The following is a 16095-nucleotide window of genomic DNA, read 5'->3' as shown; positions in this document are numbered from 1 at the left end:
TCTGTGACAGTAGCTTCACAGAGTTTCCACAGCCCAATGAGTGTGGAGTCCCTCTCCTCCTGGACTTTCATCACCTAATTTTGATGAAACTGAGTGACTTAAGCTACCTTTGACCTTTATGTCTGTGGCTCGTGCCCCAACAGACATTTTTACACAAAAGTCTCTCCTTGAGTGCATGTGCATCAGGAGAAAAAAGATCTGTGGCATAGATCTCCAAGATCTATGGCTGCCACTGGGTAAGCATTGTTTACTTCAGGCCATCTAAGAAAAATAGTGTTCTTCATCTTTGTTTGACAATACAACATTGTCAACATTTCTGTCAGTGTCTTTACCTTCAGCTTGTATCAGCATCTCTAGTGTGTGATTTTCAGGTGCACTATGAATGGTGGAGAAAGATTTTAAAGTACTTTTGGATGTCAGTGGTTGTTTACACGATGTTGGTACTTATCTTCATCTACACATACCAGTTTGAGTCATTCCCTGGGTTGTGGAAGAACATGACAGGCCTGGATGAAGAAAAGTAAGTGGGTTTGAATAATTTTTTCCTTTGGATCTCTGAGTTCAGTGTGATGGAAAGGTCTGACAGTAGTCTTCCTTCCAATGCGGGAAAAACATCATGAGACCATTCTCAGGCATAGGTGACTTCAAGCACTCTGATTGAAGCCGTAGATTTATTGATGTAACAGTAGAGATGAGCAAGATCAAAAGGGGAGCTCAAAGAATCTTATCTTCTCCCATCGGCTGCTAAGACCTTGGGATTCCTTCTGTTCCCAATACAGTGCCAATGCCTCTTTTTACAGCTTTGACCATAGGAGCAAGATCCAGGCAAAGATTAAGGGTGCATTTGCAGGATGTTTGGAACTGATGAAGGTGGGCCTCCTCTTCTGCTAATAAGGAGAGATGAATTTCTTCATCATTATGATATGTTGGGCATTTCTCAAGAGGAGCTTGCATGAGAAAGTATATGCAATATGAGTGCAGGACTTTCAGTCAGAGAAAACTCACCTGGTTCAAGAGATCTGTGACAGGGTTGGTTCCATTGTAAAACTTGCTGGTTTAGAAGAATTTTACAAACCCAAACCATGTAACAAGTACCAGCCCCTTATTTTCTACTACAAATGATTTGTAGTAATGTCTCACGACAAGAAGAATTTTTTGATGTGAAAAGGTGTCTTAGTGGCTTACTTTTTTTTTTTTCCAGGCTAGAGGACCTTGGCTTAAAACAGTTTTCTGTGGGTGATCTATTCACACGCATCTTTATCCCCACCTCCTTCCTACTGGTGTGTATCTTACACCTTCACTATTTCCACGATCAGTTTCTCCAGCTCACTGATTTAAAAGCTGTAACCAGCAAACAGGACAACACTATTTACAGGTAAAGAAACAAAGTAAACGGAGCTATTGATAATCTGTATGAAAATGCTGTTTATGACTGTCTTGTAATGCACACTTTTCAGTAGATGTTATTTGCCTTTGCTATGACTACCTGGCTTAAAAAGAAGGCACTCAGTATCCAGCATTCTGCTACAAACAAAGAATCTGTCTTCCCCAGTTTTCCCCTACACACTGAATTTTTCATTTTGGGGTACATTTTCAAAGGTACTAATGATATTTATCTCATTAGCTTTGACCTTTAATGGGAGTTAGATGCTTAATTATTGTGTGTGCCTTTTTGTAAGTCCTGTCAGTGATAAGAAATATAGGTTTTAATTTGGGTCACTTCAATTTTTCAATGTCCATTTTGAGGGCCAAATGAAGACTGGGAGATCCTTGGCAAATAACATATTTGCATTGAACAGTGAGACCTCTTTGTAAAATTGAACTTCAGAAATGGAAAAATTCCAAGCTTGTGGTTACTCTTCACAGTACTAACCCTTGGCTATGCTAGCTCATTGAGACACTCAGTGGTTTCGCCCAAAAGTTCATTAGTATTTTTGTCATGAATCTGGGACCTCCCTTTTCCAGTCTTCTATTCTTCCTTAATTTCCTTCATAAAACTGTATCTGGCCTAGGATCCTGCTCCAGGAGTACAAGAGAGAGAAATGATTTTGTAGTACATAGTGTTATAGTGTTATGTTACGCAATGACAATTACAGTCGTTCCTTGAAGAAAGCAATTCATTTAGACACTGCTTTTAGAATATTTACCTGTCCAATGATAAGTATATCTCAGCTGCACTTCTGCGAGTGGCGACTAGCTGCATAATATCACATACACCACAGAGTGTTGTGGAATAGTGACAGTTTATCTTAACAGAGAATTATGTTCTACATTTTTCAAGATTTACTAAAGCATTTCAGATATTTTTCATGCATTCAGTTTGATACGAAGCTGCTTTACAGTGTATGGCACAAATTTGTTTGTGCCGTGGGAATAAGCTCTACTTCTATAGAATGCTTCCAGTTTCCGTATTAAATTGCTAAAACTAGAACAAATCAAACTTGACAAAATTTTACAATAAATTTGTGAGGTTTTTTCAGCTTACCTTTTTAAATGGCTGTTTGCATAATATCTCTTGCTTTGCTTTTCTTGAATTACTAAATGTGATGGTTTATTCGAGCGCCCTTTTGTAATGGCCTGTGAGCAAACTCTCCTTGCTGATGTCAGGCTTCTTGTGCAGCAGCAGATACATGTTAACATCTCTGAATTGGCCAAGCCCTGAAACCAGAGCCCAAACACACACCCGAGCTGAAATGGGTTTTTTCCTGGGCTGAGGCATTCGGGGGAAATGCTTTACAGTTTGCAGTAACTGCCCAAGCTCTCCTGTAGCTCTAACAGTTTGCACTTGTGCTGAATAACATAGAAACAGTTTCCACCTCCCTTCTAGTGTGATCCAATAGGCACAAAATTGGAAAAAAAAAAAATCAAAACGAAGCACTTGTAGGATTTTGGTGGGTTCATACTACAGTATACTTTTCCTGTCTTGAAAATCTTTCTATTATACATGAAAGATACCAAAATATTATACAGCTTTCCAAATGTTGGCTTGAAGAGGATACTGTGACTAAAGTCACATCATTCGCAAAGGATGGAACCACTGATAGCAAAGACACAAAATGTTTTAGGTGTGTTGAGAGCAAAAATTTTTGCAAGGAGTAAGTAGCCTTGAGATACCATCCTGAAAGTAAACTGCTTTTATGCTGCATCTTTTGTGACAAAAAATTTTAGATAAAGAAACGGATTTGAGTAAGAAGACAGAACTCAATCGTTTTAATAGTGAACTTCTTAAAAGAATCCCAGCAGGTGAGAGCTGCTCATGAAAGCAGTAAAGAAAGCAGGTGCAGTTCCTCCACCTGCCTCCGAATTGCCATGTGTGATTATGAGTCCTATAAAAATTGCTGAGAATGTTCATTTGTGAAAATATTGCTTCACATGAGTAAAGTTTGCAGAGTGAGTTCCAGAGTAAGGCACTACCTGCTGCAAATAGATGACACTGGCAGAGTGAGGCACTTCTCACTATTTATAAAGGTGTTAGAACTGAATGTCTCAGTTTTACATCTGCAAGAAAAAGAAAAATCCCGATTAGGACTTTCCAACCACATTTCCTTGCTGTACCATGAATCATGATATGGCAGAGATAAAGTCCGTGAGTTATATATTTTCTACGATGCTCTGCCATAATTACCTTTAAATGATTTCTTAAAAAAAAAAAGGCAAAAACATATTTTAAAAAATGTGGACATTCTAAGGCTTACTTGAAGTAAAGCAGTAAAGGCTGTTCTCACATTTTGGGGACTGTGAATTACCTGTAGTTCTGACTGAAGTTGCATATCACATGTTTTAGAGTTGCATTTATAAGTTTCCTAGACTTTTTGCTGCATGGGGTATATTAAGCTTTCAGATTGTGTTTTGTTATGGCAATGTGTCACAACACACTGGTAGACAAGGAAGTGCATTCATTCCAATTTAACAGTTTTCTTTTCTCTCTCTAATTCATTTCCCATTTTCATCTTGTTCTTTCATCTCCCACCTCATAGCCATGCCAAAGTCAATGGCCGTGTATATCTAATAATTAATAGGTGGGTACTTCAATTCTTCCTTTCCTTTGAAACAGATATACCTTAAGTTTTTTGTTACTTTTTAATTGCCTTAAAACAAAGTGTATTCTTGCTGTGCAGTACTGGGAAGTAAGCAGGGAGATAACGTTGTTCAGGTATTGTAATTTCCTAAAGCTGGTGAAGCAGTGGATACATCTCTCCTGCATATTTATACGTTGTTTTTTTCCTCAGCTGGGAATTCTCTTAAAGTTTGCCCATGCCTAAATACAGGAATAATTGGTGCTATTTGTAATTGGCTGCAGACAATAGACTTGGTTGAGGAGGCTCGTTTATCTACCCTTTGTTTGTGCATGGAAAGATGCATGCCTGCATGCGCATATGTACACCTAGATACAGAGACACACATCCCTGTATTCCTCACAAGCACATAAGAAAGGGAATTTGAGGCCCAGGTCAGTTAAATGTGTGGTATGCATTATGGGTTTGTATAGACTGAAATTCCAGAAGCAGAAATGGAACACTGAAACCACTGCATGCTAAGGCTGTTAATTCATGGGCTGAGTTTGGTGCTGCAGGATCCAAGGCAGAAAAATTCATATTGCCGTCAACCCTTTAAAAATGGCATCTTCAGAACAGTTCCATAAACTAGATTTCTTTCAAAATATTTGACTGGAATAAATGTGGGCTTTTGTTTAATCATCCCCAAGAATAGAAGGACTTCTCAGTTTGTTGTCACTACTGAAATATAAACAGGAAAGCCAAGAAAGTCCCTTGTTTAGATATTTGTGACTACCTGCTCTAACAAGAAGTTGATTTATGTGTCATGTTCATGCTCCTTCTTCAAATGTCATCACATAGTTTGGGTCAAGGTTCTCAAAAGTTCACGAGAGCTGGAAATCTGGTCTGTAGGAAGCCCATATTTAAGGGAGCAGTGAGGGTGATCACCTTGGTGAGGGCAGGCAAGCTGGGAGCCAAGGGGCATGGCCAGGAGGCAGGGTTGGCTTCTCACCCGTGGGGAATCAGGAACATGAACCAGCAGCTGAGGGTGAGGGTCACATCCAGAGTTGGTAACAAGGGTCAGCCACATTCTGGTGAGGTCCCAGTGAGTCCATAGAGATAAGCTAGATTTGGAGTGAAGGCAGGGTGTCAGTCTGCATGTCAGGCTTAGGGCTAGGGAGGCATGGGAGCAGGTTCAGGCACAGCTTTGATGCAGTCACAATAGAGGGGTGCCTCAGCATGAAAGCAGCTCCTAATGAAAGGAGAGGCTTCCTAGTCTGTCCACATATTGCAACATGGCTTGGATTCAGGCAGCAAATCCCCTGAAAGGCCCATAAAGGCCAGTAGAGGTGCGGCACTGTGTGCTCAGTTTGAGTCTTGCAGACCAAATATTCAGGAGATGGGTAACTGGCGTTCTGCAGAGTGGAAAGCTTTCTGTTCTTAAGGCTTTGCATGAAAGATACTTGAGAATTTCTTTGAGCCAGAAAGTTTCAAGCAATTCATAAAGTGCAAAAAATTATCAAAGACAAAAGATACTTCATAATGCATTCAGTTAATTAATCTTCTGCTCTAGAAGATTACAAATACATGAAAGTACTAGGAATCCAGCAAGGATCTGTGGCACATTCCTGATTTTAGTGCCACTGAAATTGCTTTTTGCTGAAAACTATATCTACTAGTATACTTTTCAATATTGATGCCCTATTTAATGAATTAAATTCATTAAATTCATCAGTGGCTGTACCATAAAGGCTTGTTATCTGCATTGTTATTGTGGTCTTCCTAAGTATCAGACATAATACCTTTATGTTATTTTGGATAATTTCTCATCATCGTGTCTCATCATCGTGTGTGATCTTGTAGTGAAAAAAAAAAATAAAAGAAGAAAACCAACTCTAGCAATACATAAGGAAGTTTTGGAAGAAGGATTCCAAGTAGACTAACTTTCTGAATAGTGGGCAGGGCTTTTCATCTAGTCTTGCATCTCCTAAGCACGTGATCCAATGCTCAAGCCTACTGATGCTGATAAAACTAAGTGCCATCCTACTGAAAACTAAACTCATACTGAGGCTTTATTGGGTATACATATTCCATGTACCCATCTTTATAACCCCACGACCTCCTGGGTCTCTGGCATATGAGTAAAAATCATATGAATAAGAGAAAGATACAAAATCCTATAGGGTTATTATGTTTCTGTCCAATTTACACTGAGGTAAATCAGTAAGTCCTTGATTTACACCAGCGTGAATGTAGATTTTTTCCATTATTAAAGTCAGTTGGGAAGATGCCCCACAGAAATCAATGCAATCGGATGTGTGCAAAACCTGTCTGATTATAGTTACTTTCATTTCATGGTGCATTGCCTTTTTAATGGGCTCTGATGGTTTATAGTAACCAAGGATCTCTAAAACATTTGAACTGAACTGAAAATTCATCCTCTCTTCTTTATATATGACCCTCCTATTGGTACTTTATTAGAGTTTTAGGTAAATATAAGTCAGTTTATGTCCTTTTACGGAATATTAATGTTTAGTCACCTTATAGAGATTTGAATATCCTTTTAGTATATATGCTAGCTTAAATGTGAAAATAAACAAAAAGCCCCAAAAGAGATGATTGGCAACAGCCAACATGGCTTTAATACAGGCAAATCATGCCTGGTAAATTTGGTGACCTTCTATGATAGTGCTACAACATTGGTGGATAGGGGCAGAGCAACTGACATCATCTGCCTGAACTTATGCAAAGTGTTTAACATCATTGGTATGACATCCTTGTCTCTAAATTGAAGAGACATGAATCTGATGGATGGACCAAGTGGATAAAGAACTAGCTGGATGGCTGCACTCAAAGAGTTGTGGTCAACGGCTCACTGTCCCCATGGAGACCAGTGGTGAGTGGTGTCCCCCAGGGGTCAGTACTGGGGCTGATATTATTCAACTTCTTTGTTGGTGACATGGACGGTAAGATTGAGTTCACCCTCAGCAAGCCTGATGACACCAGGCTGTGTGATGTAGCCGATGTGCGGGAGGGAAGGGATGGCATCCAGAGGAACCCTGACACAGTTGAGAGGTAGGCCAATCCAGACCTCATGAGGTTCAAAAAGCAAAGTGCAAGGCTCTGCACCTGGGTCATGGCAGTCCCAGGCACACCCACAGGCTGAGCGAAGAATTGATTGAGAGCAGCTCTGCAGAGAAAGTCTTGGGAGTGATGATTGATAAACAAGTCACCATGATCCAGCAGTGTGCACTCACAGCCCATAAAAACAACCAAATCCTGGGCTGCATCAAAAGGAGCATGGCCAGCAGGTCAAAGGAGGTGATCCTCCTGCTCTACTCTGTTCCTGTGAGACCCTGTAGCGCTGTGTTCAGCTCTGGTGCCCCCAACATAAGAAGGACATGGAACTGTTGGAGCATGTCCAGAGGAGAGCCACGAAGTTGATAAGAGGACTGGAGCACCTCCTCTATGAAGACAGGCTGAGAAAGTTACAGCCGTTCAACATGGGGAAGAGAAGAGAAAGTTATGTGGAGAACTCATAGCAACCTTCCAGTATCTGAAGAGGGCCTACAGGGAGGCTGAAGAGGATCTCTTCATCAGGAACTGTAGTGATAGGACAAGGAGTAATAGGTACAAACTGAAAGAGGGGAAATTTAGGCTAGATATTAGGAAGAAGATCTTTACTGTGAGGGTGGTGAGATTCTGGAACAAGTTGCCCAGAGAAGTTGTGGATGCCCCAAACCTGGTAGCATTCAAGGCCAGATGGAAAAATGCCTTGAGCAACCTGTTCTAGTGTGAGGTGTCCCTGCCTGTGGCAGGGAGAGTTGGGGCTAGATGAGCTTCTATTTTCAGTAGCCAAAGCTACTGAGTATATTCTTGAGTACCACAGATTTTCAGATTATTAGACACTCAAGTTCATTGCCCAATACATGATGAGGGATTTTAGTCAAGAATGTGACTAAAATTTATTCAGTGATATTCTTTGGTGCTTGACTGTCTTGTTAAACTTCTAATTTAAATCCACCTTTTCTACCTTTCAGCAATTGATACAGTATTTCTACTTCAGGATTGTTTAGTCAGATTTCTTTAGTTTTTCCTTCATTTGAGCCACAAAACTTTTCATCTTGAAGTAACTGCAACGCCCGAATTTTTGAAAAATAATTCCACTTGTTTGACTTTCTCATTAACTGCTTGGTCTATGCTCTTAATTTTTAATGATCAAAAGGAATAATCTAGATTGTTAGTTTCTTAAACTGTAAAAATCTTAGGTAAAATCAGCAGAATTTCCTGTCTAAATGGTTATCAACCAGAATTTCACATCATATGGTACTGTAGCACTTTTACAGGTGCTTGAAAGTATTCTGAGTGTAGTCATTTCAATAGCATAACTAAACATTTAGCGACCTAATCATATAGATGTACACTTGCCAAAGGGAGACTTTATTGCAAGACGTTGTATTCAGAGGGACTCTTTATGGCAGTGTGCTCGGTAAAGCACATACAGTCAACGAATTGGGACAACTTGGTTTTTTGCAAGTATGGGAGGTGAGCACAGCTGCAGAAGAAAAAATAAAATGTCTGAAACCATAAGAAAATGTCTCTTTTCCCAGTAAAGATATATGCTGAATGAATCTCAGGGGAAAAAAATGGCACTGTGGCACTAGAGAAATATTGTTTCCTTGTTAAATGAGTTGTATTCCAGTTTTGGTAGTGTGAAACTTATTAATAGATAAGCTAGAGACAGTTAGAAATTAAAGAAAAATACTCTGTGAGATGTAGCAAAGAGAGAATGAATGACACTATCAAAGACAGAGATGATAAAACATTCTGAAGCCACAGCCATGGATTTTTTGCTTTTGTTTGTTCCCAAACCTGTAGCTGGAAGAAAATTTGCAAATTCCTTGGCTTTCCAGCTGCACCTTTCAATTGGAAGAAGGTGGAAATGCATTTACAGTGATAGGTCAGATACTCGTGATAGTTCAGCTGCATTACACACAGCATGGTAGAAGTATTGACCACGTTTAGCACTGGTGTAATGTAAATAGGCTGTCCCCTTTCCATCTGTGCTGCAAATCCATGTTTCTTTATAGAAGCACCCTGTGAATGTCATGATGGCATGCTCTTGGCATCGGAAGGCTTCTGCAGATGGAGTAGGAGAATGCTTTATGACTTGTGATGTAGCATGACGTGTTTGTCAATGACCTTCTTCTGTAACCCCTCTGTTCTCATCTCCCTTTTTCTTTCTGTTCCAATTACTTTGAGCAGCCTCAAGAAAAAAATACCAAACCACCAAAATGAGTAAGTCCCCTATGAAGTCATGAAATGTTTCCTCTTAAATAATGTCATTTCATGCTTCTACATCTTAAACTCTGACCATTTTCTCCAGTGGGGAAAATGTCAAGTTTAAGTGTCAATACCACTCATTACTAACTAACCATTAGTATCTGAGTGAGAAGTAGTTACTAATACATTCCAACTCAATTTTCAGTGTGTGTTTGGAGAGAGTACCAAAATCATTAACTTTTCCACTTTTAAGGCATTTTCCATGAACAGTTTATTTTTTTCTAATTATACGGTTTGAAAAGAAAAAGACTGCAATGTCATTACTCTTCAGTTTGCTGACATGCTACTGTTTACCAACAGACTGGTGCACCAAGATGGAAGCCTGCCTGACATAACTATGATGAATTTAACAGCCAGCAAAGAAAAGGAAGAGGATAAAATGCTGGAAGAGGCTGGTGAGAAAAGAATGGAAGAGCCAGAAGGGGAGGGAGAGAAAGGGAGAGTCAAAAAAGGCAAAGAAGAAAAGGAAGATGAGGACAAGGAAGATGATTCTGATGATGAAGACAATGAATCAGAGGAAGAAGAAACTACAGGTAAGCTCTGCAGAATGCAAATTTTGCTTTCTTCAGCCTTAATTAACAGTGGCAACAGGTGGTTTGCTCTTAGTCATTCCTGTTAACTTCAATTATCAGGTTTTCCTTCTAGTTTTACATGCAGTCTATGTCAAAGAGCCTTAAGTTCACTGAGCAGATGGCTACTTGTCAATTATTCAACAGGCTACAGGCTCTTCTAGGGAAAAATCATACATTTTCTGTAGGATGCTAAGAGGAATAAAACAAAAGAAGCCATGCTTCTTTCTTCTAGGTGGTCTGGTTTGAATTATTTGGAGGCTACCACAAATACTAAGAACTCCTTTTGAGTAAAATCTCCTTACAATGAAGAAAACACACATGGATATTTAATATATCTGCATACTTTGAAGGCACTCCTCTCCAGAAGTCCAAATGGCTTTACTTCATTATTTATGTGCACATTAGTGTCATATTTTTCACTTCTGAATATGGAATGTGTAATTGACACCAGATGAATATAAAAAAGCTTAAGGGCAGACATGGGTGAGTCTTATATTGTCATCCTTGATATTGTTAGGATGAACCCCTAGCATGAATTATTTCCATAACTCAGTTTGTAATATGAGCCAAAAGTGAAACCAGGGAAGGGCATTTAACACCCAAGGATGCTGTATTCTTTGGAGGTGGCCTTGCTGCAAATTTGGTTACTCATGCCAGTGTTCACAGGACTGTGACACATAAGTATGGGCAGGGTTTTTGTCAAAGCAAAATGGCAGCACATCTGTCTTAGCTGCCGCAGGGAACTGTAATCATTTGGGTTGGAAAAGACCTCTTAAGATCATTGAGTCTAACTGTTAACCCAGCACTGCCAAGTCCACCACTAAAATGTGTCCATAAGTGCCACATCCACACATCTTCTAAATACCTTCAGGGATGGTGATTCCACCACTTCCCTGAGCAGCCTGTTCCAGTGCTTGAACCTGAGGTGAAACTACTTACCTTTCCTGGCTGGACCATCTACCCTCAGAGAGGTGTTCATGGGCCATGGAAACCTCTCTTGGCCAGTCTTCATGTGGTCTATGAGGGATGATGAGTTTGTTGCACTCTATCCATCCCTACATGCTGGAAGGGCTTTGGAACAGAGGCTAGCTGGTGGAGGTTATTCTGTGCATGACACTTGCAAGCAGGGAAGTAGGGAGCTGCCGCCAGTGGGGCTTGGAAATAACAAAAGGTGCTGCTTGCCACATGTGATCCATCTTTAAGCTGCACATGCATTTATTTCTGCCTAAGAGTTATACCATTTTTATGTAGCCATGTGGCTGGAGCTTTGACGTTAAACATGTTCAAGAGTGCAGACCTCATTACACAGTGTTGTACAGTCTTTCAGTGGATGCGTTCAAGGCCTGTATTTTATTTCCTGTGTGTGTATTGCCTGGCCATGCTAGACAGAGCCCGCTAGAGTACCGTATCTGTCCGCTCCACTTAACTGCCACTGTCTGGATATACCTTGCATGATGCAACACTGCAAATGGAAATAAATGCAATGAAAAAATGAGAACATCTAATTTTGTAAAGACTTTCCTTGAATACGCTCATTGTGCTTGTAAAAACACATGTGGGATTAGAGTTCTGTAGCTTAATTAATTTCTCAAGTTTAATTATGTGGTCATGGAATTTACATCACTCAGCATTTTTATTAGGATTTTCTAAGTTGTGTTTGGAGAAAAAAGGCAGAAGAAAAAAGCATGGACTTTGGTTGTGAGGTATTCCAAAAGTGTGCTTTTCCACACAAATGTGCATGTGTTCTTCACACAAATATGCACAGAATAACCGTCTTGGTTTGCTTTATATATAAAATAATGTAATAAATAATTGCATACAGAAGGTGGTAACTCCTTTGCAATTTTACCAGCCTAGACAATTATATGTTTTGGTATCACTTGCAAATTTTTCCATCTCTGATAGTAACTGTAAGAATGTTCTCACAGCATGTAAAATCCTTTCTAATCTCCAAAGTGCTTCTGAATCCCCTAATACAGTGTGAAGACTTTATACTAATATATACCAGCCTGGTGAAACAGTTTTATAACCCACAAGAAAAGTGAACACTTAGAGAGCACTGCTCAGCATATGTATTGTCATGTACGTTCACATGTAATAGATGTTGTCACATGCTTGCTCACTGGGGTAGTATTTGGGAGGATGGCTTTTTTAGCAAAACACCCGTACAAAGGGATACTTTCACCCAAATTCAGGATCTTAACTTGATAAACTTTTTCAACTGAGAGAAATATTCAATTGACTACAGTTTGTCTTGCTTGTTTTAGATATCTGTCCTGTGATGGCACAGATCACACTCTAGGAGGCAGTGCTGTTTTCAAGGCATTTTAGATAACTCTGTCATCTGAAAATGTCTATAGTACAGTTGCCTAAACCCATATGACAAGAATCCTAATCCTAGTGTGTATGGATCTCTTCCAAGCTGGCTGAAAAGCTTTCTGAATAGTAGTAGTCTGTGCTTTCTGAAAACAGTCTGGGTCCATGGCTTCCAAAAATCAAAAAAAAAAAATTGTATTTTTCTGAGCTGGATAAGGACCAGGGCTGGAATTAATTCCTGAATGAGATCTCTAAGCTTAGATCCAAAGATACTGGAGGACAACAGAGTCCAAGAAGAGCTCTGATAGAGAGGAATAAAAGCAAAATTGGCAAGGAGGGCTACCACTGCTGCTTTTGAAGTGTGGAATCCTTCCAGTGAAAGTGGGTCAGAAGGGAAAACACCACAGCTAAGTGGGCCTCAACTCTGTTTTGTCTTAGCTACCCACTGGGCCATACCTTTATCCTCCACCTTGCCTTACTGTAAAGCTTAGAAGAGAAGGGGCAGAAAGCTCGTTGTTGTCTAGTGGAGTATTCCATTTTACAGAGACCTTCTGTTTTTCTTCTCACTGTGGTTCTGCTTGAACATCCCTGCAGACTTAAGAAACAAGTGGCATCTAGTGATCGACCGCCTTACAGTGCTGTTTTTGAAATTCCTGGAGTATTTTCATAAGATGCAAGTCTTCGTGTGGTGGCTGTTGGAGCTGCACATCATCAAAATTGTTTCCTCTTACATCATCTGGGTCACAGTGAAAGAGGCAAGTAAACACCCACTGTCAAACTCTTAAGCATCATGAAGGTTTGTCAGCATCTGCTGATGTGTGGGGAGGATGGTTTCCTTCTGTCAGACCTCACTGAAATTTGGGTTTGTCACCTGCTTGGGACCTGCCTTGACATCTTCCACAGTGATATTCTCTCAGTCTAGATAATCTCAGCCCTCCACTTTTCTCCAGATATTAAAGTTTTATTATCCAGATATGAAAGTTTTATTAGTCTAATTCTTTGAATGTAAGAGACGTAATCCCTATCCTGCTCCAACTGGCTGTGGGCACCATCCAGGGACAGAGGGTGTAGAAAAGGTACAGTAAGGAAAATTACTTAAACTCAGTTTGGTGCTTAAGAAATAAGAATGTGGAACTATGCCTAAAGAAAAAGGGAGCAACACTTTTAGCTGTGCTTTTGGTGTGGGCAGTGTGAGTTCACTACACAACATAACCATTCCTTGAACAAGATAGTCAGAGAGGATTCAGTACAAAAACAAAACAAAAAATCCATTTTTTCACATATTTTGTGGGGGAACAGGTCAAGAGGACAAAGGTCGGTTGCACAGACACACAGATCTGTGTCATCTCATCTTTGTTTCATGTGTACTAAAGCAGCAGAACCTGGTCCTCTTACTTCATGTCTGTTGATAGGGAGGATATGGAGTTTTGTGGGTCTAACAGTATTAATATTATGTAGGTGATAAAGTCCTTTCTAAAATGACTACCAAGTTTTTCCTTCTTCACTTACCACATTGTTTCGAGTATTGTAATTCTTTTCTTCAGTGTTTTTCTCAAAGTTTCTTCATACCCCTTTCTTTTGAATAATTCTGTTTTTATTTGCTGTGGAAAAGGTCAAACTTTCTCAGTTCTTTTGTTACTCCATGTAATTTCTGTACTGTTTTTGTGTTTTCAGGTGTCTCTCTTTAACTTTGTGTTTTTAATTGCCTGGGCTCTTGCTTTGCCATATGCTCAGTTTCGCCCCCTGGCATCAAGTATCTGCACTGTCTGGACATGTGTGATTATTGTCTGCAAAATGTTGTACCAACTCTCATCTATCGATCCCAAAACTTTTTCCAGTAACTGTACATTGGTGAGTACAAGTGCATGTTAAAAAGTTTGACTGCTTCCTTCTTCAGTGAAGAAGAGCAAAAGGAAGTATATAAAGTACTGAAACTGACAGTTCATGTAATGTATTGCTGTTGATTATTATTCCCTCCTCAAGCAACTTTAAACATCTTTTATAACTGTTGCATTTTTTTTTTTTTTTAGCCAGGAGAGAATGAAACTAAGGTCGATTTAGAAGAACTCAAAACCTCAGTGCTCTACAGTGGGCCAGTTGATCCTGCAGAGTGGGTTGGATTGAGAAAGTCTTATCCCCTTCTTGTGTACTTAAGGGTAACTTCTTTAATTCTCTGTATTCTGATATTTTCTAGTTTGTGATGAATTAGCAATGTCTTTTTGAAATAAATAATCTGTCACACACACGCACAAAAAAGTAATAATTGATAATAGGGAAGTACAAAAGGAAGGAGGCAACACAAAAGTATACTGTTACACAGAATATATCTGGAAAGGATTCAGTACCAATTCAGATAATCTTTCATGTAGAAGTATGGCTTTTGAACTCTACCATCTGTTCAAAGCTCTGTAAGAAATGTAATATTTAAGAATTCAAAGTAATTAAGAGGTATACAGCTTTCAGGTACCAAAGGACTGATGGGTCTAATTGGAGTAATTGCCTTGAATGATAGTGTATGGTATAAGCAGTTAATTTTTTTAAGTGCGTATTCCTTAGCCACAATTTAGAAAATATAACAAGTTAAGGGAATAATTCATTCAAACACTAGTAAATGGATGTCTTTTGTTTTTCTTTTTGTTTTTCATTGATGCCTGTGAGCAATATTTTATTATTCCTTTCTTGATTAAAAAACCCTACTTACAATGAAAGTGTGCCAAGTCCTGGCAAAAACCTTGCATATCTCTTCTTGGTTTAAAGAATCTCCAGAATTTTGGAGAAAGTTGTCAGAAATTGGCTAACTGGACAGCAGTAAATTTTGATCTAACTAGGCTTATTTGTCATTTCTTCCCTGAGAGCTTACCTCTGTGTGCTTTGTTTGTGTAGGGAATACCTGCCAAGCTGTGCAGGTCAACATATCAGCTGCTGGTAATGCCTCTGCCTCTTGCTCCTTTAGCCATACACCTCCCATAGTTGAGAATATATGTGGGGAAGAGCAATTACTGACCCAAGGGTTTTGCATGTAGAGTGAAGTTACCTTGAGGCAAGGTGTCTGCCTTGATTGCAAGAGTTTTACAGCTATAAATTGAAAACACTTTGGGATTAGAAATTATTCTAGAAAGGTTTGCATTGAGTTAGCAAATAAGATGTCTCCTGTCCATATAGAAATTCATTTCAGTTCCATACCTGAAGGTCCCAAGCTTCAACTCTTGATGTGTTTCTGTATGTCTCTTTTAGCAGACATTCAAAATGTCTGCAGTGTTAAACTGAGAGGCTTTTGCCTCCCCTTCTTTTCCACAACCAGTGTTCATTATATTATTTTTTAATCAATGTCTTTATATGTATCTTCTGAATGTCCGTATGATTCATTAAAATCCAAGAAGTGGTAGGAACCTTACTTTGTTTCAATGATAGCTGGGAATAGGTGCCAGTGCATTCTGGAGTGCAGAAGTACTCAGTGGTAACATCAGTTTGAGTGTTCATGAGTTTATGCTTATCAGAAAATTTTATAGCTTCGTGTGGTTTTGATTTTTATTTACTATTTTTCTGATTGTGTCTCCCATAGAATAACTTACTAATGCTGGCTATATTGGCTTTCGAAGTTACAATCTACCGTCATCAAGAATACTACAGATGTCGAAATAACCTTACTGCACCTGTGACTAAAACAATTTTTCATGATATTACAAGAGCACATCTGGATGATGGAGTGGTAAACTGTGTCAAGTATTTCATAAACTACTTCTTCTACAAGTTTGGTTTGGAGGTAAATCACTATATATTACTTTTCTTTAGACTACCATTCCAGACCTTTTCATTGTGCTATTTTTGAATACTAGCTTGGACTATATTTGAGTTCTGGATGCTTCTTA

The 16095-nt window shown here is 39.3% G+C and overlaps 1 protein-coding gene across 3 annotated transcripts in view; it reads left to right on the top strand.

The window, feature by feature from the left end:
• Window positions 1-16095, top strand: part of PIEZO2 (piezo type mechanosensitive ion channel component 2) — a 297318-nt gene that overhangs the window by 214250 nt on the left and 66973 nt on the right. For 2 of the 3 annotated variants that reach the window (XM_064656971.1, XM_064656979.1), the window contains exons 16-24: window positions 372-520; window positions 1202-1375; window positions 3978-4019; window positions 9261-9293; window positions 9639-9871; window positions 12821-12981; window positions 13901-14077; window positions 14257-14382; window positions 15789-15989. In XM_064656971.1, the coding sequence (XP_064513041.1) occupies window positions 372-520; window positions 1202-1375; window positions 3978-4019; window positions 9261-9293; window positions 9639-9871; window positions 12821-12981; window positions 13901-14077; window positions 14257-14382; window positions 15789-15989 (1296 nt within the window). The remainder of the gene's footprint in view (window positions 1-371; window positions 521-1201; window positions 1376-3977; window positions 4020-9260; window positions 9294-9638; window positions 9872-12820; window positions 12982-13900; window positions 14078-14256; window positions 14383-15788; window positions 15990-16095) is intronic. The other variant, XM_064656987.1, reaches the window with a different exon arrangement.

The sequence above is a fragment of the Pseudopipra pipra genome, chromosome 1, assembly GCF_036250125.1.
Source record: "Pseudopipra pipra isolate bDixPip1 chromosome 1, bDixPip1.hap1, whole genome shotgun sequence".
In the NCBI taxonomy this organism is placed as follows: domain Eukaryota; kingdom Metazoa; phylum Chordata; class Aves; order Passeriformes; family Pipridae; genus Pseudopipra; species Pseudopipra pipra.
This window is presented reverse-complemented; position numbering and strand designations above follow the sequence as displayed.